General features: G+C 39.9%; 1 protein-coding gene across 1 annotated transcript in view; it reads right to left on the bottom strand.

Annotated features, from left to right (window-relative positions):
• Map3k15 (mitogen-activated protein kinase kinase kinase 15) overlaps positions 1-25,850 on the bottom strand; it is a 114,602-nt gene extending 88,752 nt beyond the window's left edge. Inside the window, exons 1-3 of the mRNA XM_026405447.2 lie at positions 25,493-25,850; positions 3,920-4,059; positions 1,295-1,318 (exon numbers count right to left, since the gene is read on the bottom strand). Coding sequence (XP_026261232.2) covers positions 1,295-1,318; positions 3,920-4,059; positions 25,493-25,850 — 522 coding nt within the window. The remainder of the gene's footprint in view (positions 1-1,294; positions 1,319-3,919; positions 4,060-25,492) is intronic.
• Positions 25,851-27,075: the final 1,225 nt, after the last annotated feature.

The raw sequence follows: 27,075 nt of genomic DNA, 5'->3' as shown, positions 1-27,075 counted from the left end.
ATGACACATTGTCCCGTTTCTTTTCCAAGAGGAACTTGAAACCAGAACCTCTTGCCTTATTTTACAAACCAGCTTATAAATCCACATTCCAATGCTAATTGAACTACCTCACTTGCTTTGTCTCTAGAATTTCATCCTCTGGTGGGGAAGGAGGGTCCAAGTTTCCCCCTTAGGTGGGTATTTTTGTTAGGTGGAATACTGGGGAGCCCCCCCCTCCCCTGCTAGGGGCCTTTTGTGAGGGGTAAAGTCATGCAAAGCTCCTACTCCCCTGCAGAGGGCAACCTGGGGAGAGCTTCGCCTCCTGTATCCTTTTCTTGGGTCCCTCTAGGAACTCCAACTAGAATAGGAAAAGTACTAAGAGACCCTTCCCTTGTAGAAGTGCTAGTAGGAGGGATGTTGAGATCCAAAGGAAAGGGACCAAGGCCCTGTCTAGAGTCTAGGTCATGGATTCTCAAATTACACCACCACAGATCTAGGGGAATAGGAAGCTTGGGGTACATACAATGGTATAGGATAACCCTGGCACAATTTCTGAGGACATGATCTTATTCAAATGTTTTTTTAGGATGGTAGTTTCTAGTTTCATTATACTATCTAAACCAACATGGCAATAAGACTAGGTAATCACAAGAACTTATAAGCTGAATCAGGAAACTTCAGTACATAATAAAGGAACAGGAAGGAGCAGAAGGAAGTAGAATTTCATCCCACTTCTTTTCAGCTTGTAGCAGGGAAATTCAGGCTTGATACCCTTGTTAACTGGGGTATAAGTTCATGTTCCTTCATCATCAGGGAGACTTTAGTGAGGAAGTATGGGAGGTATTGACTCCAGTAAAAAGACTCTTGGTGGTCCATGGGAGTGCAGGTCCAGCTCAGGATACACCTAGGTGGTTCCAAGCTCAAAGCCCTATGAAGTAATAAAGAATATACACCTGCCTGACCCTGCCTCCTGTCCCACACTTTCAAAGGGCCAAGTGGGGCCTAAGCTAACTGGTGGATTGAGGGATAGAGGGTTTCCAACTGTCCTCCTTAGAAACAACAAACGTGATTAGAAATCACCTTGCTACCTGTGAGATTTTCAGGCAAATATTTTATAAATTTACACTTATGGGCTGGGGTTGTAGCTCAGTGGCAGAGCACTCACCTGGCATGTGTGAGGCAATGGGTTTGATCCTCAGCACCACATAAAAATGAACAAATAAAATAAAGGTATTGTGTATATCTACAACTAAAAAATTATATTTTTAAAAAATTTACACTTATGAGGCTAAAAATTTGAAAATGTAATACTTACTGTGTTTTTTTGAGTTACCATATCCTGAAAAGAAAAACAAAAGATGAACATAGTTTTTCTAAACAGTTAATTTTCATAAGCATTGGTCAATATTCCCCACATCATATAGTGCCCACCTTAAAACAAGAATTAATCATTTGAATCCCCACCATCTGAAAGCTTCAAATAGAATGAACCTCTGATAATCAAAAAATTCACATTCTATGGAAAACTAATCATAATTGTTTAGCTTTGGAAGTACTGGAGGGCATTTCTGCTTATGATGGTTTTCCCATATCAGTGATAATACTTTTGTCCAAAAGATTTATTTTACTTTTTGTAGTTGTAGGTGAACAACATGTCTTTATTTTATTTGTTTATTTTTGTGTGGTGCTAAGGATCCAACCCAGTGCCTCACATGTACTAGGCAAATGCTCTGCCACTGAGCTAAAGCTCTAGCCCCCCAAAAGATATTTTGAGACTCATATTTGGGGCACTGAGTGCCCTGCATCCCACCTTCCCAGAGAAGAATGACAGTGACAGTAAGAAAGCACTTGGGAAACACTGTGCCATCCTGGGGTTTGACAATGCAAAGGCTGCAGAAACACCATGGTCACCCTTCCTACAGAAAGAGTACTACTGGAAGTATTCCTGACACCCTATTAGAACTGTCTAGGCAGGTTCAAATTCATGTCCATTTTAGCCAGTTAACAACAGGATGGTTATGCAGACCTTGAGTATATATCATTTATATGCTAGAAACCAACATTTCTGCAAGAGAAAACATAATTAAATATCTGCCCTGTAAAACATGTTTTATATAATCAGAGAATCTTTTTTTTAAGCGATGGGGGTCAAACCCAGGGCCTCACACATGCTAGGCAAGCACTGTGCCACTGAGCCACATCCCTAGCCCAAGATTTCTATTTTTGATAAGAAGTTCAGATTGCTTCCTCTGGTATTAGATATAAATGACTAACTACCCATTTCCATCGTAGGAAATATTTGTCTGATTCGTTAAAAATTAAAAATTTTCAATCTCTAGCCCTGTAAAATAATTTTAAAATTATCTAGATCATAGAACTTTCCAGAGGGCTTTTCTAAAGCACAGCTGAGGAAAAATGTATTGAATTAGGAAAAAATGTTAAAATTTCATGTTTCCCATCAAAGTATAGATTAATAATCTATATACTTTCATATTTTCTAAATTCTAAGTATTCTAAATACTTCTAAGCACAGTGAAAAATCAGTAAAAGCAGCAGTTAATATCTAAAACTCTAAAGTTATTTAGGTTGGCTAATAGACTTTAAATATGTTTCTAAACTGTAGAAACTATTCTACAACATAAAGCACACTGATAAAAGTTTCTTTTTTTCACTGTCATACAAATGACTTCTTCAAATACACTATGTGCTATAACTACAGAGCACCTATCTACGTAAAATGCATGTGAGGTTTAACACATACAGATTATACATCGGAAGCAGGTGGTGTTTCTATCAGGAAATAATCTCAAACCAATATAGAACCCAGAAAAATTTGGTTAATATTAAATAACAAGAAACACATACACATACATACACACACACACACACACACACAGCCCAAGTATGGCATAAAATTGTCTTGTTACAGTACTGAGGGAGTTGGTCACTTAAAAAGGATGTCTGTAAAGGCCAATCTCTAAACCCACTAGTTCTCATACCTGATTGCACATTTGGGAGGTTTAAAAAAGTCCCATGCCTGTGCAGCACACCCCAGAGATTGTGACGTGATTGTTTGGGGTGTGGCCTGGCTCCTGGGATACTTACAAGCTCTCTAGGTAATTCTAAAGTGCAATCAAGGTTGAGAAACAGTGCTGTAAACAAACTATTAATTTTTAAATGATTTAACATAAAGCAGGGTTTTCTAAGATATTCAACAATATTAGCAGAATTTTAGAATAACGCACATCAGACATTTATATTTTGCAAATATAAGCATTTAAAAATGTTCTATATGGGCTGGGACTGTAGCTCAGTGGTAAAGCACCCACCTTGCATGTGTGAGGCACTGGGTTCGATCCTCAGCACCACGTAAATAATAAATAAAGATATTTTTAAAATGTTCTATATTATCAAAAAATGTTTGTTTCAATCTTGCCAAAATACATTTCAGAAATTCTCAATATTACTGAATTGTATAGGAATACACTTGTTTTCAGTTTTGCTATGTTTTCAGATTAGAGTATAATAACAAATTAAATGCCGATTATATCTATGGTAAAATTTTCTGCTTATTTTGGTAACTGTTAAATATATCCCTGTCATTATCCAAGTCAAGAACTAATTTTTATAACATGTAAGTTTGGATCAAATTGTCCACAAAGGGATTCAGAGTAGTGTGTTTGTGTCACACTACTTTTTCTCTAATGAGCCTGGAAGTGCTTAGGTTGCCTGCAAAAGCATAATGTAGCAACGATGCTCACAGAGCAGCCAGAAATTTATATGTGTGAGGTAGAACCAGTGGTAGGAAAAAAGGTATTGCAAAAGCAATTTTTATTACTTTCTCACATATAATTCCTGTGCTATGTTACATTTCAGCTTGACATAAAATTCTGCTTTCCCAAAATGATGCACTCAGAGGAAGGTGAACAATGTTCTTTACCTTCAGTGACAGTGCTGTGTCGGCATCGGTATCATGGTACAGGATCACATTATTGGCCATGTCAAAGCTTTCACGGACTCCAAGATGGTAGAAGAGGGAAGGCTGTCTGGAGAAGTCACTCATGTCTACAAAAGCAACATCTGAAATGAACAAGAGAGGGATGGGAGTGAGAGGACAGATGATCTGTCTACTTAATCTACTTGTTACTGATAACTAACAGGGAGCCATGGCAATTTGTATTTCTACCATTAACCTTTTAGGTAGAGTTGGGGAATGATTTGATTTCACTTAACCCATGAACTGTGGAAGAAAAGAAGTAAGAATTTTTAAAAAAACAACAAAAACCCTCTTCCTTTTTTAAAGTGATAGGAATATAGTCTCAAAATCAGCTAATGAATTTATCTTTAATGTCATTCTTATGAAATATATATCAAATATAGTTTGCCTATTTATGAAGCATATTGTATAATGAAATGAAAACCCAGGTAAGCCCAAGTCATTACATATACACTTCCCTGATCACATCTCCTCCCTCTTGCCCAGAGGAGATCTCTATCCTCATTTCTGGATTTATCATTTCCCTGCACATGTGTTTGTGTGCATACTATAGACCAAATGTTTGTGTCCCCCTCTAAATTTGTATGTGGTAATCTAATCCCCAATATGATAATATTTGGAGATGGTGCCTTTGGGAAGAACTCTCATGAATAGGTTTAATGTTCTTATAAGAGGCCCCAGAGAGTTGACTTGTCCCTTCTGCCATGTGAGAACACAGTGAGAAGATCCAGGCTATGAACCAGCAAGTGGGCTCTCATCAGACAGTGGATTTGATGGTACCTTGATCTTAGACCTCCCAGCCTCCAGAATTATGAGAAGTAAAATTCTGTTGTTTATAGGCCATTCAGGCTATGGTATTCAGTTATAGCAGTCTGAACAGGCTAAGACAGTATGTAAAGACATGTATGGGCATATTCTATTTATGAACTCCTAAATAATATGTTGTTCATCTGTGCATGTCTTTAAATTTTATATAAATAGTACCTTTTGTATTTTCTTTCACTTGCTATTTATTTATTTATTTTGTATTTGTAGTTGGACACAATACTTTTATTTTTTTTTTAATTTATTTTTATGTGGTGCTGAGGATCAAACCCAGGGCCTTGCACATGCGAGGTGAGTGCTCTACCTCTGAGCCACAACCCCAACCCCTTGACTTGCTATTTTTTTAAAGCAATCTTTTTAAAGGTTTAACGTGTTTCAGGATAGGTGTATTTTCTGTGTGTGTGGGGGGTGCTGATGATTGAACCCAGGGCCTCATGTGTGGTAGGTGAGTACTGTATCCACTGAGCTACACTCCCAGCCCTGACTTGCTACTTTTTGATGTGATTCAACCAACTTGTTCATCTAGCTCCAGTTCCTTCAGTTTCACTTCTATATAGCTTTCCATTGAATCACAATTAGATCACAATTTTTTATCCATCCTATCTGGAGATTTTATTCATTTTTATTTTTCTATGTCCAGATGCTACAATAAACATTTCTGTGCCATAGCTCCTCATTCACATATCCATCATCAACTTGACAATATAAAATGCCTCCTAAAGTTGTGTCCTGTCATGAAAACTTATTCAAAAAGGAGCAAATTATTGTATCAATCACAAACATTTAAATTTGCTTAGTAGTATTAGACACCATTTCAAAATTTGTAATTTTTTGAGATGATGCAAGAGCTCCAAATTTCATGGGAGGTTCCCCCACTATGTGCACTAGAGATACAGAAATATAATGTCCAAACTTCTGCTCACATTACTGTGACTTACAGCAAGTCAATGAAAATTCTGATGAAATGGAATAGAGGTGAGTTGTGGGTGTCAAGTGTATGAGTGTGAGGAAACAAGAAGGTAGGGAGAGGGCTGGGGTTGTGGCTCAGTGGTGGAGCGCTCGCCTAGCACATGCAAGGCCCAGGGTTTGATCCTCAGCACCACATAGAAATGAATAAATAAGGGCTGGGGATGTGGCTCAAGCAGTAGCACACTTGCCTGGCATGCGTGCAGCCCGGGTTCAATCCTCAGCACCACATACAAACAAAGATGTTGTGTCCGCCGAAAACTAAAAAAAAATAAATATTAAAAAAATTCTCTCTCTTTCTCTCTCTCTTTAAAAAAAAGAAATGAATAAATAAAATAAAGGTATTGTGTCCAACTACAACTGAAAAATAAATATTAAAAAAAAAGAAGGTAGGTAGAAGCCACATCAGCACCAGGCTCCACAGGTTCTGCAGAGACACTGGGAGACTTGAGGCCAAGTGTCACCAATTGACACTTTTATTCTTATATATGGATTGCCTACTATATACCAGGCATTGTGCTGGGTACCAAGGATAGAAGTGTGAATGGGGCATAATCCTTTTCTTAAAAAAAAAAAGTACAGTACTATGCAGGGAACTAGAAGGAAGTGCACACAGAGCTACTGTGAAGGGGGCTAAAGTGAAGGAAACTGGGAGAGAGGAACTCCCAGGAGGGTGCCTAACCACTCAAGCACGGAGAGCAGTCAGAGAAAGTCTGGAGGAAGTGATGCTGTCTGTGGCCAGAGGATCTATAAGAGTTAGGAAGGTAAATGAGGGCAGAATGGAGGAATGGAAAGGGAAGGAAAGAATGCTGTAGGAAGACAAGCAAGTGCAAAAGGTCAGAGACAAGTTAGGTTGTGAATGTTCATTTCCTGGCCAGAACACCCTAGGAGATGAATCTGGGCTAGCAAGTACCAACTGGCAAAGGGGCCTTCCAAGCATGTTAAGAGGGCTCTACCTTGAGGCAGTGGAAAACAATGGTAGGTTGGTTTTTTTTTTTTTAATGGAGAACTACAAATATATATAAAAGTTGACAGAAGAGTAGGAAACCCACATAAGAGTCCCTCACCCTCAACAATTATCATCTCATGATAAGCTCTGTTATAACTCTAGTGCTATCCATATCACCCCCTTCCATATTATTTTGAAGCAAATACCAGTTACCATATCCTTTTATTCCCAAATATTTTAGGATGCATTGCTAAAATATGAGAACTCAGAGAATAAAATAGTCATAGTATCCATGCCTCACCCAAAACTATTTTTTAAATGATCAAGAGAAGTTTTAAACAGCAGACAATCACATTCAAATTCACCCTTTAGAGGTTGTTGCTAATGATAGGACAAATGCATATGCTGAGGAAACACTTGACAAGACAGCTCGGCTAATTTATCTCAAATGGATAATTCTGCTCCCCACAGAGGTTTGCTCAGAGTCAAAAATAACACTGCAGCTGAGTAAATTAGACATTCTGCCTATATGATTGTTCCCTGGACTCCATTACCTACTCAAAATTAAAAATGAAGAATTTAATACTGATGCTATTTTAAAAGTGGCAACATAAGATACCAATTCCAAGGCCACAATGATTGCTATCTTTAGTTAATAAAGGAGAGGAAACAAAGGAAAGTGGTAGGGAAGGGCAGAGTGCAGGGTCGCAGGACAGCAGCCTCCAACTCCCATAGACTTATAGGCAGTCTGGAGCTTGGTGGAGTAGCTTTTTGCCAAGTAAATTAAGTTTTTATCTGGCAACACAAAAAACCTTCCTCTTTATGCCTTCTCAACATTCTATGCTGGGACCTGTAGTACCTCCAGACCTGTACTTCTAGGACCTCTCTACCTCCAGAAGTTCTTCTATGTCTCCACTCCAGAGGTAGTGACTTTCCAGTGCCAATTAAAATAGGTCAATGCTGCTACTTAAAATAAAAAGTCAGAACAATTCATGTTCAATAGGAAAACTGTCTCAAATTTAACAATTTTTTTTGCTTGACATTTGTCACACAGGCTACTAGCATGAATTGATTTTAAGCAATTTATTTATTTACTTACTTACTTACTTATTTTTATTTAATTTTTGTAGTTGTAGTTGGACACAGTGTATTTATTTTTATGTGGTGTTGGGGATCGGACCCAGGGCCTCACCTGTGCTAGGCAAGCGCTCTACCGCTGAGCCACAAACCAAGCCCTATTTTAAGCAATTTATATCCAGACAATATTCAACTGGCTTGCTTTTAGAATTTCTAAGACACTAATTTAACAGTGGTCTGAATTTTTTTTAATCATATATAAAGCTTCCAGGTTTGTTTTCCTAAAGAGACTACCAATTCATTCAAAGCTTTAATGATCACAATGGTCACATGGTCTGTCATTTACTAAATCCTTCCAAACACCTCAGGTGAATTTCAAAAGCACCTCACTGAGAGGCAGGCAGGGCAAATACTGGCTTCATTTTGCAGGTGGGCAAATTAAATGCAAACTGGTTAACAGACTTGCTCAAGTTCACTCAGCTAGGACAGGACTCAAATTCACTTTTCTGACCCCAAGTCCTATTCTCCCCAGTGCATGGATAAGACTTACTGCTATCCTGACTCACTTTCTAAAAATCAAGCCACTGAGGAGGAAGACAATGGATATATCAGGCTAAATACTAGGCAAAAGATCACAGATTAAAAGGAAGAGATAAAATTCAGATATTCATTCCCAAATATACCCTATGTTCCTAGCAGTCATTACTTTCCAGTTAGTTCCCAGTGATATAGGCCAGCCTTGGCAAAGAAGCCTGCATAGTATAATCCAGCTTCCTTTTTTTTTTTTTTTTTTTTTAAGAGAGAGAGAGAGAGAATTTCAACATTTTTTTTTTTTTTTTTAGTTATCGGCGGACACAACATCTTTGCTTGTATGTGGTGCTGAGGATCGAACCCAGGCCGCACGCATGCCAGGCGAGCGCGCTACCGCTTGAGCCACATCCCCAGCCCAACCCAGCTTCCTTGATCATGAGGCAGGCATGAACACATCCCTATCTACCAAGGTTTAACACACTTTAAAAAGTGATATATCATGGGGGACTACAAAAAGCCAAGTCCAGTAAAAAGTACACTTTAGCTGGAAAGCATTTAAATTTTACACTGAAGCACCCCTCAATTTATCAATTATAATCATGTCAAAACATGTTAATATAAATTAAGATCAAATATATATGGGCTTTTAGTTCATTCAAATTTGGGGGGCTTGGGGTTAGCTCAACTCACTTGCCTAGCATGCATGAGTCTCTGGATTCAAACCCCAGCACCATGCAAAAACAAACAAAAAAAAAATCAACAAAAAATATTTTGAACACCATCTTGAACATAATTTTTGTTAAATATTTTATAAGACTATAATTTTTAGTGTGGTTTATAAGTATTGGATTTCTGCAGTAAAGCATTAGTCAACAAAATGATACAATAGTGACTAGTGAATGATTTACCAGAGAAGTTCTGTAATCATACTGGTTCATGCCAATCTTTAAATATACTCCAGCTTACCCATAAGACGATCTTCCTCCCAGCAGACTAAAATAAATAAAGAATATAAATAAGACTGGTTTTGTCTAAATGTAAATAGCTGGGGTTTAGAATAAGTTTCCTACCAAAGACACTTCTAAAAAATCTGATTGGACTTAATTGCAACATTGGACATCTGAAAACTCCCTTTTAAAAAAGCTCAAATTTACTGGACAGAAGATATATTGACTAACTCCTACCATAATTTAGATCTGACTTTATCATGACTTGGGAGGAGGACCACAAGTTTGAGGCCTGTCTCAGCAACTCAGCAAGGCCCTCAACAACTCAACAAGACCCCATGTCAAAATAAAATAGATTCAGGTATGGTGGCAAATGCCTATAATCCCAGTGGCTTGGGAGGCTGAAGCAGGATGATCACAAATTCAACGCCAGCCTCAGCAAAAAGTGAGGTGCTAAGCTACTCAGTGAGACCCCGTCTCTAAATAAAATACAAAATAGGACTGGGGATGTGGCTCAGTGGTCGAGTGGCCCTGAGTTCAATCCCCAGAAACAAACCAAAATTATAATAATAATAATGAAATAAAATAAAATAGAAAAAGAGTTGGGGATATGGCTCAGTGGGTTAAGCACCCCTGGGTTCAATCCCCAGTACCAAAAAAGATCTGACTTTATCCATTACTGTTCATTGCTAACACTCTTTCAAGTTAGGCCAATTGAAAGAATGCTCTATCTATCATGGTTTAGAATTTCTAAGACACTAATTTAACAGTGGTCTGGAATTTTTTTATCATTTAAATCTCATCTTCTAATCTTGTGAAAATGTGTCAACCTACCAATTCAGTATTAAGAGGTCAGCAAATCCTTACCTAGTGCCACAATAGATGGGTAATAGTTGCTTTGACTATTGATGTTTAACTAGGAGGAGGGAGGGGAAGAGTGGGGACACCAGAAAACTATATCTGGTCCATCTTTTGCTTCCAAGTATCTATTTTTTCTTATAAGAATGACCAAAATAAATCATTTTTGTAGCTATATAGGTGTGATCAACATGTATCCACCACTAGGTTTTCCAAAAGAGACATGGCATATATAAGCAAACTATATTTACTCATTGAGGTAAATGGACTTAGTGGGCTCTTAATTTCAAACCACCCCCAGTGAAATAATTGTAAAACACAGTATTGTATGATTTCAGGTGCTTTATCTTTCACACAAACACGTTTGTCTTTCACCCAACAACGCAGAAAAAAATGAGCTGCATTATACTGCAAGCTAGGTTGCGTTCATTGATTTAAATGACAGCAATATTATCCATGTTGTCACACCTCCCAGATCCAACTTTGGTTCCCCAGCAGCCTTTGAACACACCACCTCAAATTTTCATCTTCATCACCCAAAGACTCCTTCTCCGGTTTCTTCAACCATTTTATAACAGGATCACTTTGCCATGCATTTCTTGGGCAAATTTTTTTTATGAATTATGGTTATACAAAATATTGGTTATGCATAATTCATAAAAATGATAAATAATAAAAACTCCATTGTGTATATATACCACAATTTCTTTATCCATTTGCTTGTTGATGGGCACCTGGCTGGTTACATAGCTTGGCTATTGTGAACTGCACTGCTATAAACATTGATGTGGCTGCATGTCTACAGTATGCCAATATTAGATCTTTTGAATATATACTGAAAAGTGGGATAGCAGGGTCATATGGTAGTTCCATTCTTAGATTTTTGAGGAATCTCCTTACTGCTTTCCAGAGTGGTTGTACTGATTTGCAGTCTCATCAACAACATATTAAGTGTACCTTTTTCTCCACATTCTCACCAACACTATCTTGATCACTGCCATTCTGATTGGAGTGAGATGAAATCTCAGTATAGTTTTGATTTGCATTTCCCTGATTGCTAGAGATGCTGAACATTTTTAATATATTTACTGGCCATGTATATTTCTTCTTTTGAGGAGAGAAAGTCTCTCTGTAGTTATATTGCCCATTTATTAATCAAATTATTTGGGGGGGGTGTTAAGTTTTCTGAGTTCTTTAAATATTCTAGTTATTAATCCCCTATCTGAGGAGTAGATGGCAAAGATCTGTAGATCCCATTCAGTAGGATCTCTCCTCATGCTTTTAATTGTTTTATTTTCTGTGCAAAAGCAAAAAATATCTTTGGCAAATTTTTGAGACAAATTTCTTATAAACCTTTTCTGACCAGCAGATAACAAGCTCTTCTTTCCACCTCTTCTTTATCTCACCTTCGAGCTACATGCAATTTTAGAGCCCAGCAGAGTTTGATGTAGTACTACCACACACTGCAAACCATGAAAAATGTACCACTGAGTTTTTCTTTCATAGTGACAAAATTGTAGAAAAGAGTCCTTGAAAAAAAAAAAAGAAAGAAAAGGGTCTTTGCTTTAAGTTGTTCTCTGTCTCATTAAAACGAACATCAGTCAACACCAGAAGACTCATGGCTTGCTTTTACATTTACTTCTCCAACAATACCCTTTTATTCTTAATAAAACCAACTGCTCCTTAAAGATCATCATAAACCAATCAAGACATTTGCATGAATGCTGATTTCACCTATTCTGTGTCCTGTGTTTCCTCATTGATGTCTGTCCCCACCAACTGTGGGGGGAACTGAGTTCATGTAGTGGTGGTGACTCATGATATGGGATATTGGGCCATCAGTTGTTGTCCTTACCCCTTCAAGTTTTCTTAAATTTTTTTCACATACCAATTTCCTTTTTCTTAGGTGGTCGTTTGACAGTGAATGTGCAAAATTTATGATTTGCATCAAGCATGCCTCAATAACCAGAGACTTTGCAGTAATTATTTACTTCTGAGAAAGCAGAAGCACTTTTGGATACAGGAGTCTCATTCTTAAGACATAAAACACATTTTAACAAACTCATTCAACAAGTTTTGAAGCTTTAGCCTTGTGAAATCCAATGCCAATCTAAGAGTCATTCTAAACATCAAAATTTGTCTTTGCTGCAAGCTCATAACAAAATATTTGATGGTCTCCCTTCATTTCCATGCAATTTCCCTTTTCTCTCCCTTTCCCTCCCATCTCATGTCTCTGTTTAATGTTAATCTTTTCTTCCTGCTCTTCCTCCCTGCTCTGTTCATAGTTGCTCTCATTATATCAAAGAAATGAAGGGAGACCCTCATTGCTATACAAAATTACATATAAGAGGTTGTGAGGGGAATGGGAAAATAAACAAGGAGAGAAATGAATTACAGTAGATGGGGTAGAGAGAGAAGATGTGAGGGAAGGGGAGGGGGGATAGTAGGGGATAGGAAAGGTAGCAGAATACAACAGTTACTAATAGGGCATTATGTAAAAATGTGGATGTGTAACCCATGTGATTCTGCAATCTGCATTTGGGGTAAAAACTGGGAGTTCATAACCCACTTCAATCTAATGTATGAAATATGATATGTCAAGAGCTTTGTAATGTTGTGAACAACCAATAAAAAAAATAAATTAAAAAAAAATTTGATGGGATACATTGGAGGCCAATTAAGCATCTGCTATGGTTTAGATACAGTTGGCATGTGGCCCCCAAAAGGTTCATATGCTGGAGGACTGCTCTCCAGTGCAGTGGTGATGAGGTAGTGAAACCTTTAAGGGGGGCACCTTAGTATAAGGTGGTTAGGCCATTGTAGCTGCTGCCCTTGAAAGGGATTAATACAGTTCTGTGAGACTCCAGGTAGTTCCTGCATGAATGGGTTATTGTTTGGGGATAATAATAAGTTAGATAGTGGTAATGATTACAGAACTCTGAATATACTAAAACCCATGGAACTATATACACTTTAGATGACTGGACTACATCTCAATAAAGCTGTCAAAACCAATAAGAACCAAGTACTAGAATATTCATAGCAGCACCATTCATAAGTCTCAAACTGGGACCAACTCTAGTGTTCATTTACAAAAGAAACAAATTGTGGCATCCTCTTACACTATGCTATACATATTGATATTATAGAGATATCCCACAAACACAAGTGAATGAAAGGATCCAAAAACTAAAATGGTACAAACTATTATTTCATTAATAGAAAGTATAGAAACAGGCAAAACTAACCCATGCTGCTGTAAAATCAGTATAGTGGTTGCTCTTAGCCAGGGGTAAGGCTAGAAAAGGGCAACAATCACATGCTGGGATGCTGTTGGCATCCACTTTCTTGATCTGGGTGCTAGGTATACAATGTGTTCAGTAAGTGAAAACTCAGAAGCACACTCAAGACTATATATGTGTGTGTGTGTGTGTGTGTGTGTGTATACATACACACACATATATATATACCTCAATAGAAAGATAAATTAAGAGGCGTATTCAAGGTAGGGTTTTATGCTTTTTCCTCACCTCCATTCTTTAGCACAGGACAAAGAATGGAGTTAGGATGTAATCTCCAACCTCTAAACTTTTCTTACAAACTGCAGGAGTATAATATGACACAACTTCCTGATGACGGGCCATCTGTCCAAGGGATTCAAGCCCTGAATCTTTTTTTTTTTTGAGACAGGTTTCACTATGTTGTTGAGGCTGCTTTGAACTTGAATCCTCCTGCTTTAGCCTCCCGAGCTGAGATTACAGGTATGTGCCACCATGCCTGCTGAGCCCTTAATCTTTATTGCCCAAAGCATCTTTCATTCTATAAACTGAAGCTCTGGTACACTTATTGATGGGGGCAGAAGGTAAGGGTGTAAGGATAACCAGCATTTATGGAGCACTTACCAAGTTCAAGACACTGAGCTTAATTCACTACATAGGAGATTTTAAAAATGAGACTCAGATATTTTAAGTTATCCAGGTCATCCAGTCAATAAATGATAAAGGATAGGGTAGAAATTCAAACTCTGGTGCCTAATACCAATGTCCTTTGTCGTGTACCACTTGTATTATCAGAGCCAGTGGGACACAATGATAGTACATGTGTTGTTTTGTTTTGGAAGTTTTTTCTCCAAAAGGCAGATGGGCCATTGGCCTAAAGGGCAACCTGAGCCTCCAGAACTTTTTGGGATGATGAGATGAAAAGGAGGTAGCTGTGGTCCTACGATCTGGAATCCAAGTGCCTTGCAAGCTCATCCTGGCCAAGCCTTGTCTCCCAATATGTTTGAAGCAAGGTTTCAGGCTTGGTTTATCAAAGTCTCCAGTGTCAAACTTCATTTGAGAGGAATCACAGATGTAAATGTAAAAGATAAAACTATAAAGCTTTCAGAAGTACACAGAAGACTATTTGCACAGCCATCACCTGGGAGGTTTCATAAGACAGATAGAGCATGCAATCATGAAAGATTAATATGCTAAATTAGACTACATCAAAAATAAAAATTTCTGCTCATCAAAAGTCACCAATGAGTATATGAATAAGCAAGCCACAGTCTGGGAGCAAATGCTCACAAAATATACTTTTGACAAAGCATTTAAATCTAGAAATATAAAGAATTCATAATTCAATAATAAGATGACAACCCAATTAGATGGGTACGTGACTCAAGTGGACACCTCACAAAGGAAGACATCTGCATGTCAAAAAAGTGCATGGAAAGGTGCTCAACATCATTAATCATCAGGGAAAGGCAATTAAAACCATAATGAGAAATCTCTACCTCCTTTACTGGAAAGGCCAAAATTGAACAGATCAATAATACAAAATGTTGGTGAGGATGTAAAGCCACTGGAACTGTCACACATGGGTGCTAGGAATATAAAATGGTACAACCACTTTAGATAAAGGGACAGAGTTTCCTATATATACCTGTACTTTGATCTAGCCATTCTACTCCTAGGTATTTACTCAAGAGAAATAAAAAATATTAGTCCACAAAAAGACCTACACATAAATGTTCCTAGCAGTTTTATTTGTATTAGCTCCAAACTAGAAGCAACCCCAATGTCCATCAAATAGGAGAATGCTGAAACCAATTGTGGTATATTATTACAATGGAATAGTACTTCACATTTTAAAAAACTCAAACTATGATACCTGCGGTAATATGGATGAATCTCAAAAACATCATACTGAGCAAATAAAGCCAGGCACACTTTGTGAATACATACTGTGTGAATCTAGTTATATAAACTCTAGAAAAGGCTGATCTAATCTATAGTGATAGATGAATCATTTCTTGAGGTCAACAATGGGGGTAAAGGAAGGAATGCATCAGAGGGGACATGAGGGAACTTTCTGGGAAGATAGAAATGTTCTGTATTGTTATGGGGTTTGGGTTACACATGGTTAATCATTTTTCAAAGTCAGATGAGATGTGTATTTCAATGTATATACATTTTTCATTAAAACACTTAAGTATAATAGTCAAGTAGGGGTGGTGAATGGGTAGAGGAAGAGAAAAGAATAACAGAATGTTAATAATTGCTGAAGCTGGGTAATATACATGCTTGAAATTTTCCATAATAAATAAAACATTTAAGAGGGAAAAACTTATCTACATCAATTGCTCCTACTTCTCACCACCTTCTCTTTCCCTCCCCTTCAATTCTGCCTGGCCCCTGGGCTGCCCTCCTGCAGACCCTGATTTCCAAATGAGGGTTACTTCCTGCCAAGGCCCACCACTCCGTTCTGCTGTGCAACCACCCCCCAACCCACAACCATCAACAACCAAACCCCAACAACAATCGGGCATTTCTGCCAAGTTCTGCCACACCCAATAGCTCAAAACCTGCACAAAGTATTGAGAAACATGAATTTTTCCAGGCTACTCTGTAGAAGTTCAGTCATATCCCAGCTATTATTTGACTAAGAGTTGAATACCACCCATCTCCAAACCTGATATGTAGAAGGCTTTTAAATAATAATTTAAAAAGCTTATGGCTTATATTCCAAAACTATGCCAGCTGACCGCTGAAAAGAGAACATTTTTTGCCCTAGTAACAAATAATAGCTAATAAAGTAGCGGGCCAGCCCACAAATGTCAGTTCTAAAATGTGCTCAAGGTGATCGGCAATGAATCAACTAAATGCTGCAAGTAAAATGCTTCTTTCATCAAAGTTGGCCCACGTGACTAAAAGTTGAGGAAAGTTCCCAGCTTAATGTTGTGGGAGTAGCAGTGGCATGGAAAGGAAGCACCCCCCCACCCCTCCCAACCCCTGTGGTCCAGCCAGTACCCAGGTCTGGCAGAACATAGCTGAGGTCTGGATAGGGACTCTTGCAGCCTGGTCCCTGGGAGTGAAATTATTGCTGCATACCAGGTCACTTTTTGCAGCAGGGAGGAAGAGAGCAAGAAAGCTTCTGAGTTATAATTCCCATTATATTTGTTTAAAGTAAAACCATAATCATATCATAGAAAATAACACAGTATAAAAAATGTGGACAAAAAGATAAAGAACCAGCATGTCTAGCATACACATGAAGCCAGTGTTTCATTCCGGTGTGTCCAGTAAGTTCTGTTAGTCTCTTCTATCAGTCATGTACTACTGAGGAAGGTTCAGACTCAGAAACAGCATTACGACATACTTTATTTCTTAATAAAGGCATAAGTGCAGAATGCCTATGTCCTGGCCACCATTTTCAACAAGGTCACCAACAGAAACTCTATTCTGAATTTCTTTTAAGGGCATCCAATAAGTTTGGCTTCATCTCAAAAGGAGAAATCAAGTGTCATCTGAATCCACTAAAAGCCGAAGGATAAGCCAAGTATGGTGACATGCCTATTATCCTAGCCACCCTGGAGGTTAAGAGTGGAGGATCCCAAGTTCAACACCAGCCTCAGAAACTTAGTAAGGCCCTAAGCAACTTAGCAAGACCCTGTTTCAAAAATAAAATATAAAAAGGGCTGGGAATGTGGCTCAGTGGTTAAGCACCTCAGGGTTCAATCCCTGGTACAAAAAAAAAAAAAAAAGATAGAAAGTCCCAGGATCAAGAAAACTGCATCTGTTCCATTGAAGAGTTTGCTCTCTGGCAGAAGATCAATCATTAAATCAGTAATCATTTAATTGCAATTGTCTTATCTGCTAGGAAAGAACCCCTCAGCATGCAAAAGCTAGTAGGGAGGAGTAGAGGAGTCTGAGAAGGTTTCCTGAAGAACTCAACTTTGAATGCTGAATAGCTACTGGCCAGAGGAAGACTGCAGGGTAAAGGAGGGGGGCTTAGCTACAGTGGCTTCTAGGCAGACAACATGGATTTGAATATATCAAGACTGGCCTAGGGCTGGGTGCTGTGGCACATGCCTGTAATTCCAGCCACTCAGGAAACTGAGGCAGGAGGATTGCAAGTTCAAAACCAGCCTAAGGAACTTAGCGAGACCCTATCTCAAAATTTTTTAAAAGGGCTAGGATCCAGGTGTGGTGGTGCACACCTGTAATCCCAGCTGCTCAGAGGCTGAGGCAGGAAGATCCGGAGTTCAAAGCCAGCTTCAACAATTTATCGAGGCCCTAAGCAACTCAGTGAGACCCTGTCTCCAAGTATAAAAAGGGCTGGGGATGTTGCTCAGTGGTTAAGTCCCCCTGAGTTCAATCCCTGGTATCCCACCTCCCATCCCCCAAAAAGACTAGCCCAGCTTTGAGAGACCAGTTAAAAAGCTGTTGGTAGTAACCTAGATGACAAATGATGGTAGTAGGGCACAAAGGGAAATGGGCAGATTTGAGAATCAGTTTGGAAATAATAAACCAGATTTAGCAATGAGGAAGAAGATAGAGTCAAGACTAACTCCTAGGTTTTCTTTTTCTTTCTTTTTTTTTTTTTTCTTTTTGGTCCTAAGCATTGAACCCAAGGACACTCAACCACTGAGCCACATCCCCAGACCTTTTTATTCTTCTTATTTTGAGACAGGGTCTCACTAAGTTGCTTAGGACCTTACTAAATTGCTGAAGTTGGCTTTGAGCTTATCATCCTCCTGCCTCAGCCTCCTCAGCTGGTGTGCACCACCGTGCCTGGCAACATGTCTATTTTTATAGAAAGCCAATATCACTATTGGATTAAAAACCAACAGTCACTACAGAATCATTTAATATAAAAAAGAAATTTTTACCCAGCCTCCAAAACTGATGAAACTGTGAAAGGAAATAAAATGTCTCCCCTCACATGGCTGTTATTAACCTAATGCCTCAAGCATATCATTTGTATTTTCTTAGCCCATATGGAGGCGCTACTACAACAGTAAGGATCCGTGACATGAGATGATCCATGGCTCTCTCTTGACAAAGTATGTCTTGGCAGACAATTTTCTAGCAGTTAGTCACTATAACAAATAATCTATGTTTTAGTACACTGACAGACAAAAAGTTTCTCTCTTGTTTATGTAAAATCCAAAATGGATGTTCCTGTTGCAACTGTTGTCCTTCAAAAGGTGACCCAAGGATTTAAGCACCTTCCATCTTGTGCCACCACTGTCTTCTACATGAAGCCTCCAAGGTCACCATGCAGACCATGAAAAAGGATGGGAGAATTTGGGGAGGCCTACTACATGCAGCAACACTTTGGCCAAAAAGTGACAAACACCACTTCTACTTACATTCCATTGGTCAGAAGTAGTGGTACATCTCCCTAGCTAGGGAATGTAATGGTCACTTTAGCAGCACAAATATGTGGCAGCCACCCAGCTCTCTCCACAATTTCTTTTTTTAATTTATTCTTTTTAGATAGATATACATGACCGTAGAATGTATCCACCACAATTTTTATCCCCTGATTCTAAACAAGCCAGCCAGAATCAAAAAAAAAGGGGGGGGGTATCAGCATAGAGGAAAGTCAAATGACTAATGTGCAGATTAAAGTCCTAGTCTTGTTTTTTATCTATGTTTAAAAAATGCAAGCATTACATTATAAACAGTAATACTTCACAACTTTTAAAAAATCACTGTAAAGTCAGGCACTGTGGTACACACCTGTAATCCTAGTGGCCTGGGAGGCTGAGGCAGGAGGATCACAAGTTCAAAGCCAGCCTCAGCAACTTAGCAAGGTCCTAAGCAAGTTAGTGAGACCCTGTCTCAAAATGAAGAATAAAAAGGGCTGAGGATGTGGTTCAGTGGTTAAGTGCCCCTGGGTTCAATCTCCTGTACCAACAAATAACAACAAAAATCACTGTAAGCATAATTGAAGAAAAAAATCAGAAGCAAGTCCCTGGGGTCAAGAAAGTGACATTTATAATGAGGTTCTGCTGGGCACAGTGGTACATGCCTATAATCCCAATGACTCGGAGGATGAAGCAGGAGGACTGCAAGTTTGAGGCCAACCTCAGAAATTCAGCAAAGCCCTAAGCAACTTAGTGAGACCATGTCTCAAAATATTTTTTTAAATAAACTAAAACAAAGGACTGGGGATGTAGCTCAGCAGTAAAGCACCCCTGGGTTACATCCCCAGTACTACTACTAATAATAATAATTTTTAAATAAATGAGGTTCCAAGAGGAAAAAAGTGAGGCAAAGTCAGACCCAATAGGTATGGAAGATTACTTATGCCTCAGGCAGTTATGGACAAGGCTGTTCTTGTCATTTGAGCAGTTAATAGCTAACTCAAGGAGGCTTCCAATTAGTATCTAGGTGGAGGCCCTCACTTAGATTGGACATTAACCACCAAACTAACTGGAGAGTAAAGCTGCATCAATAACTTGGTGGACTCCCAGGAGATAATAAATTGAATTCTACCAGTTCAGAGCTCACTTCAACATGTGCTACTATAATAAATATATTCAATTATAGCATCCAGGGGAACTAGTCTCCATGGTCAAAATGGCTGGAAAGTATGAAACCAAATCACATAGGGTTCCTCACTGCAGGATAGCTCAGTCTTATGTTCACAAGCATTGAAGGCTGCTCTGGAAAATACAGACCAAACACACTGCAGGAGCTGAGGTCATAACTAGGGATTCTAGTAAAATGACAAGATAGGCAAACCAAAGGCATATCCTGAAGGAGTTTGTCTTAGGAAAAGAGGGACATCCTTTGTTCTGTAATACTGGAAATAACCGGGCAATTGACACTTGAATCGACAGGTTTTACAGTTTTCAGGACTCCTTTTTGCAATGGATGATAGATGCTAGATTAATCCAATCAAATATGATCTTTCTAGGAGCTAAGGACACAAAGAGATGGCCACCAGCTCTGCTAAAAGTAAATGGGATGCTCCTCAAAAAAATTAAACAGAATTTTCATATGCCCTAGCAACTCCACTTGTGAGTATATACCCAAAAGAAACAAAACTAGGGATTCAAACAGATAAATGTACAACCCATATTCAAAGCAGCATTATCCACAATAATCAAAGGTAGAAGCAACCCAAATGCTCATTGATGGATAAACAATGTGTATATTTATAGTGACATTATTATTTAGCCTTAAAAAGGAACTAAATTCTTTTTTAAAATATTTTGTTTTAGTTGTAGTTGGACACAATACCTTTATTTTATTTTTATGTGGTGCTGAGGATCGAACCCAGGGCCCCACGCATGCTAGGCGAGCGCTCTACCACTGAGCTACAACCCCAGCTCAAAAAAGGAACTAAATTCTAATAACAATTCTACAAACTGGGGCTGGAGATGTGGCTCAAGCAGTAGCACACTCGCCTGGCATGCGTGCAGCCTGGGTTCAATTCTCAGCACCACATACAAAGATGTTGTGTCGAAAACTAAAAAATAAATATTAAAAAAAAATCTCTCTCTCTCTCCCCCCCTTTAAAAAAAATTTCTACAAACTGAAATATGGGGGAACCCTGAAGACATTATGTTAAGTGAGATAAGTCAGTCACAAAATAACAAATATTCTATGATTCCACTTATATGCAGTATCTAAAGCAGGCAAAAATTCATAAAAACAAAGTAAAATAGTGGTTACTAGGGGTTGGGGGAAACTGAATAATAGGGAGTTATTATTTAATGGGTACAGAGTTTCAATCTGAGATGATAAAACCCAAATTGTTCAATATGCATAAGAGGATTTTCTCATACTCTCCATGATATAATGGCATGTACATATGTTTACACATTTGTCCAAACACACAGAACATACAACACCAAGAGTATAATCTAATGTAAATTAAAGACTTGGAGTGATAATGACCTGTCAGTGTACGTGTACTACTGTGTTGGAGGATGCTGAGAGTGGAGGAGCTCATTGTGGGCGGCAGAGCAATGCAGGAGGCCATGGGAAATTTCTGTACTTTCCTCTCAATTTTACTGTGAGCCTCAGAGTGTTCCTTCTTTGTTTTGTTTTGTTTCTTTTTTTTCTTTTTTTTCTTGGTACCAGGGATTGAACCCAGGGATGTTTAACCACTGAGCCACATCCTAGCCCTTTTATTTATTCATCTAATTTATTTATTTATTTATTTATTTATTTATTTATCTAAATATTATCAAATATTTGAGACAGGGTCTTGCTAATTTGCTTAGGGTCTCACTAAATTGCTAAGGCTGGTTTTGAACTCACAATCCTCCTGCCTCAGCATTCTGAGCTGCTGGGATTACAGGCGTGCACCACCAAGCCTGGCTGAAAAATAGAGTCTTAAAATAGTAAGATTGCATAACATTTTAAGTGTGCCACTGAAACACACACTTTAAAAACAGTTAAATTGGTAAATTTTGATATATACACACACACACACACTGCCACGATTTTTAAAAGGTGCTGGGTAGTTTTCTTCCCCAACAGTGTCCACTTGTTCTTGCTTAGGTGCCTGTGACGTTCTTCAGCTCATTCAATCAATCCCAGACTGAACCACATATGACAGAACAAGGAGGTGGAAAGATACAATCAAACTCAGCCTTGACTTGCTATGAGAACAGGAGATAAGAAGTGCTTAAGTGTCACTTCTATGACCCTTCAAAACACACCTGGGATGGCTCAATAGTTGCCCTCCCCTCCTTTTTCTAGAAAAACATTTTTCTAAGGGCACCTTGGCAACGAGGAATACATTACCTCTTTGCTGTTCCACACAGTAACCACCTATGCCTATGAAACACTTAAAACGGGACTAGTCTAACTAAAGAACTATTCTATTTTATTGCATTTCAACTAATTTAAATGTAAAGAGCCACATATGGCTAGAGGTTACCAAACTGGAACCTCTAGGTAGAAGCAACCCAAATGCTAAAACCCCAGTTTAAGGATTTTATACAACAGCCAAAGTGGCAGATTTATATCTTTTTGGTGGAAATATCAAAAAGCTGTGAGGATGGGGCTAGGGTTGTGGCTCAGTGGTGGAGTGCTTGCCTAGCATGTGCAAGGTCCTGGGTTCGACTGTTCCATCCCCAACCCCACGTAGAAACACACAATTAAACTACTATGACAGGACTGCATGCCCGGAATTTGAGGGCAAGCCCCCACTTATCTTCTCGTATGCTTTTAGGTTTAAGGTAGACACTGTCACTCCGTTTTATGTGCTGTATCACATAAAAATAAATAAATAAAATAAAGGTATTGTGCCCAACTACAACTAAAAAACAAATATTAAAAAAAAAAAGCTGTAAGGATAGAGATCAAGAAGCCAGGAATGGGGCTGGGGTCGTGGCTTAGTGGTAGAGCGCTTGCCTAGCACATGCGAGACACTGGGCTCAATCCTCAGCACCACATAAAAATAAATAGGGGCTGGGGATGTGGCTCAAGCAGTAGAGTGCTCACCTGGCATGCGCGGGGCACTGGGTTCGATCCTCAGCACCACATAAAAATAAAATAAAGATGTTGTGTCCACCGAAAACTAAAAAATAAATATTAAAAAATTTCTCTCTCTCTCTCTTTAAAAAAAATTCTCTCTCTTAAAAAATAAATAAAATAAAGGTTAAAAAAAGGAGAATGCCCTCCATCCCTTAGCTACCCTGGATCTTTGCCCACCTGTTCCTCAGAGCCCTTAGTATAGGAGTCATAGTCCTGTCCAGGGCTGTGGAGAGTTCCAACTCTTCTCTCCTTCTCCCCACGCTCCCATTCACTTACATCACAAAAACCTTCCCCATACCCTTCTTTGCCTTTATTTTTTGATTTGTGCAACTTGTAACTAGGTGTTTATGGAATAAAGGAGAATGAGAAAAAAAAAAAAGGAGAATGCTTTAAAAAAAAGCCAGGAGTGGGTGTGGGTGTGGGGAGATCATCTATTTAATTCATAAACCCACTCATCACAGTTACTACGTATCCTTTTTCAAAACTATGAAAATAATTTGGGGTTGGGGCTGTAGCTCAGTGGCAAAGCACTTGCCTAGCATGTGTGAGGCACTGGGTTTGATCCTTAGCACCACATAAAAATAAACAAATAAAGGTATTCTGTCCATCTACAACTACAAAAAAAATTTTAAAAATAATTTGATTATAACAAGGTATTGAGAAGTGATTTATTCAAGACCAGGACAAGGTTAACCAAAAAGAGATACATGATGTAATCAAAAATTCAAGGCAATCTAGACCTCAAGCAAGCAAAGCTGATGTCCTTGTTCAGTAGCTCTGGAATTGAAAGCCTGAGATTTGATATCTGAGCCTTCACACCGAACCTGTTAGAAGGGACACTATTAGCAGGTGAAGACCTGGTACACATGCATGTGTCCACACAGAGTCCCACAAAAGTAAAGCCATTGCACGTAAATTTTTCAGAGTTGACACCAGCAGGCAGGAGGACAAAATGGCAAAAGGGACATTCAGAGAAGGGTCTGTTCAAGCTTTAACCTTGGAGCAGAATGAACAGAAGTGGAGAAAACCAAGTGGTTCTAAGTGAATGGCCTCCTGAACAACTTCTCAAAAAGATGAGGTGCTGAAAGGTATACTCAGTACAGTCAAAAATGTCACAAGTGTTTTCTCAATGGGTCCAGCTGCCACTTGTTTAAACAAGCCTGACACCCCACCCCCTTACAGTTGGGGAGGATTTGCTCCGCAGAAGAACCACATCCATGCTGCCACCAGTAAAAAGAGAATTATCTGGGCTGAGGGTGTAGCTCAGTGGTGGAGTGCTTGCCTACCATGCATGAAGCCCTGGGTTCCATCCCCAACACCACACAGAAACACATACAATTAAATACTATGACAGGACTGCAAGCCCAGAATTTAAGGGCAATCCCCCACTGATCTTCTCATACGATTTTAGGTTTAAGGTAGACACTGTTACTCTGTTTTGATCAGTGGAAGACAAGGATTCCCAGGTAATTACTATCTCACATCTAATGCTTATAAATGTCACTCAAATGCCAAAAGCTTGTCACCAAAGTTGCATCATAAAAAAAACAATTCAGGGGCCGGGGCTGTAGCTCAGTGGTAGAATGCTTGCCTAGCACATGTGAGGCAGTGGGTTCCATCCTCAGCACCGCATAAAAATAAACAAAATAGGGGTAAGGATGTGGCTCAAGATGCCTGCATGGCATGTGCGGGGCGCTGGGTTGGATTCTCAGCACCACATAAAAATAAAATAAAGACGTTGTGTCCACCGAAAACTAAAAAGTAAATTAAAAAATAAAAAAATAAACAAAATAAAAATATTGTGTTCATTTACAACTTAAAAAAATTAAAAGAAAAAAACAATTCATTGCACACCTGGAGAAATGTCTTCCAACTTGATGTACTGATTTGAAGGCTGAATTGATAGGGCACACTTACCTAGAGACCTAGTATGCCACTCCAGCAATGGAGATCTTGAACCCCTGAATGCTTGTGCACTGTGGTAGAATACACCCCACCATCAGCGTGTGTTGGCGTCAGGAATTAAAATGTGCAAAAGAATACTGGAGTATTTCTAAGAGGCAAAACCACACCACTTGTAAAACACCAATTCCAGCTCTTGGCTGCGAGGTGAAATCACTGGGAAGCAAGCATTAAGCACCCCTGAGGCTTCCATGCCGTGTTGTCACTGGCCTGGGGTGGGCATGGAGAGTTTTAACAGCTCCCCAGGTGATTCTAATGTGAATCCGGCAACTGGGACCCATGCCAGTATGGGGCATGCCAGGAGTGAGAAAAGTTGGAGAACTGGGGTTGTGGCTGCTGTGTGTGTGTGTGTGTGTGTGTGGATGTTCAGCATCATCTGGGTTACTGGCTGCTTCTTGGGTTATGGGATATTTTAAAAGACTGAAGGATAAAGGGTCTAAATGCCAGTGGCCTCTATTTTCTTATGTTTAAAAGGGCACGACACTACCTTGGTGGTCTTGTCCAAAATTCAGGGAGTATGGGGAGCGGGGAGGAGAACTAAGGGTAGCGACCCAGGGAGGGAGTGCCATGGCTTCTGGGAGGATAAGGAAAGCTGGAGTGGGTTGGGGACAAAGGGGGCACCCGCCCTCACCTGCATCGTAGAAGGCATCGAGCACCGCCGTCTCCCCGAAGTCTAGCTCCCCGAAGGGCACGGAGGTGAGGTGGGCGCCCTCAGCCTCGCAGGCCCGAAGCAGGCACTGCAGCGCCCCGGCCTCAGGGCCGCCGACGGCGCCGCCTTGGGAGCTCTCGCTGCGCACGTATATTGCCCGCAGAGCCCGCGGTGGCCCGCCCCCGCTCCCGCCGCAGCTGCCAGCTGCAGCGTCCTCCGCGGCTCGGTCGGGCTCAGCCAGCCCCGTCGCGCCCTCCCCTCCAGGCGGCAACCGGCACTGGGGGGATTCGGCCGCCGCCCCGAGTGCCCCGGCCAGGGGCGTCCCGTTGCCGCTCTCCATGTGACTGCCGGCGTGCCCTTCCCCGATACCTCCTCAGAGCCAGTGGCTGGCGGCTGGGAGTCCGCTGGGGGCCACAAGTTGCAGCGTCCGTGCAGTCTCCGCACCTGCTCCTGGGACGCGGGACCCAGAGAGCAACAGGTGGCCTGGCGGCGGCCAGGTGACGCCAAAGGCCCCTCAGAGGCGGACTGAAGCTCCAGCCCAGCTGCCCCGAGCGCCCTTTGAAGGCCGGCGAGAAAGAGGCGGGGGCTGGGGACGTCAGGGCCAGCGGAGGGGGCGGCTGGGACGGGCGACGGGGCAGGAACAAGGAGGGCGCCCCCTGCCGCCTCCCCTGGGCAGCTCCTGGAGTTGCGGAGCCAGGAATTTCAGGCCTTTTTTTTTTTTCTTTTCTTTTTTTCCATCCCTCTAGTCTGACCACTATTAGGAGCCCCGATTACTTTTTTCTTAAACAAGTTGAAGCTTTCAAGTAGGGTAAAGACTCTTTCAAAGCACAGATTTGACGTTAATATTCAATTCCAAACTAAATACAGATGTAGTTTGAACTCAGCATTGGTGAGAGCAGATGCTTCGTTTTATCCTCAGTTGCCAAACGCATGACCTTCCTGAGCCCGGTCCTAGAGTCCAGTTTGTCCTGACTTTCACTGTGACCTTGACAAAGCACTTGGAGGCACCAGCAACAAACATTGTTTGTTGAAAATAGATTCTATGGAATGCTGTAAACCCCAAAGGGTCTTCACTACATCCAACCCACCATTTTAGTCGCAAAGGTTAAATTGTATTTAAATCATAGAATGCACTAGACATTGTCACAAGGTTTTTTGAGTGTTTTCTTCTCTAGTAACAGATTTATTGACATACAATTCACATACCATACAATTCATTCATGAAGAGTGTATGATTTAATGTTTTTTTAGTATATTCATAGTACTGTTCAGCCATCACCACAATATTAGAACATTTTAATCCCCATCAAAAAAAAAAAAGTACTCATTAGAAATTAGTCTCTACCTCCCAACCCAAACAAACCCAGCCCTAGGCAACCACAATTTACTTTGTCTCTATAGATTCGCCTCTTCTGGACATTTCATGTAAATAAACTTGTACAGGGTGTGGATATAGGTTTTTCTCAGATATATACCTAAGAGTGGGATTTCTGGGTCACATGATAAATCTATGTTTAACCTTTGGAGAAACTGTCACTGTTTTTCAAAGTGACTGTACCATTTGA

The sequence above is a fragment of the Urocitellus parryii genome, chromosome X (genome assembly GCF_045843805.1).
Source record: "Urocitellus parryii isolate mUroPar1 chromosome X, mUroPar1.hap1, whole genome shotgun sequence".
Taxonomy (NCBI): domain Eukaryota; kingdom Metazoa; phylum Chordata; class Mammalia; order Rodentia; family Sciuridae; genus Urocitellus; species Urocitellus parryii.
This window is presented reverse-complemented; position numbering and strand designations above follow the sequence as displayed.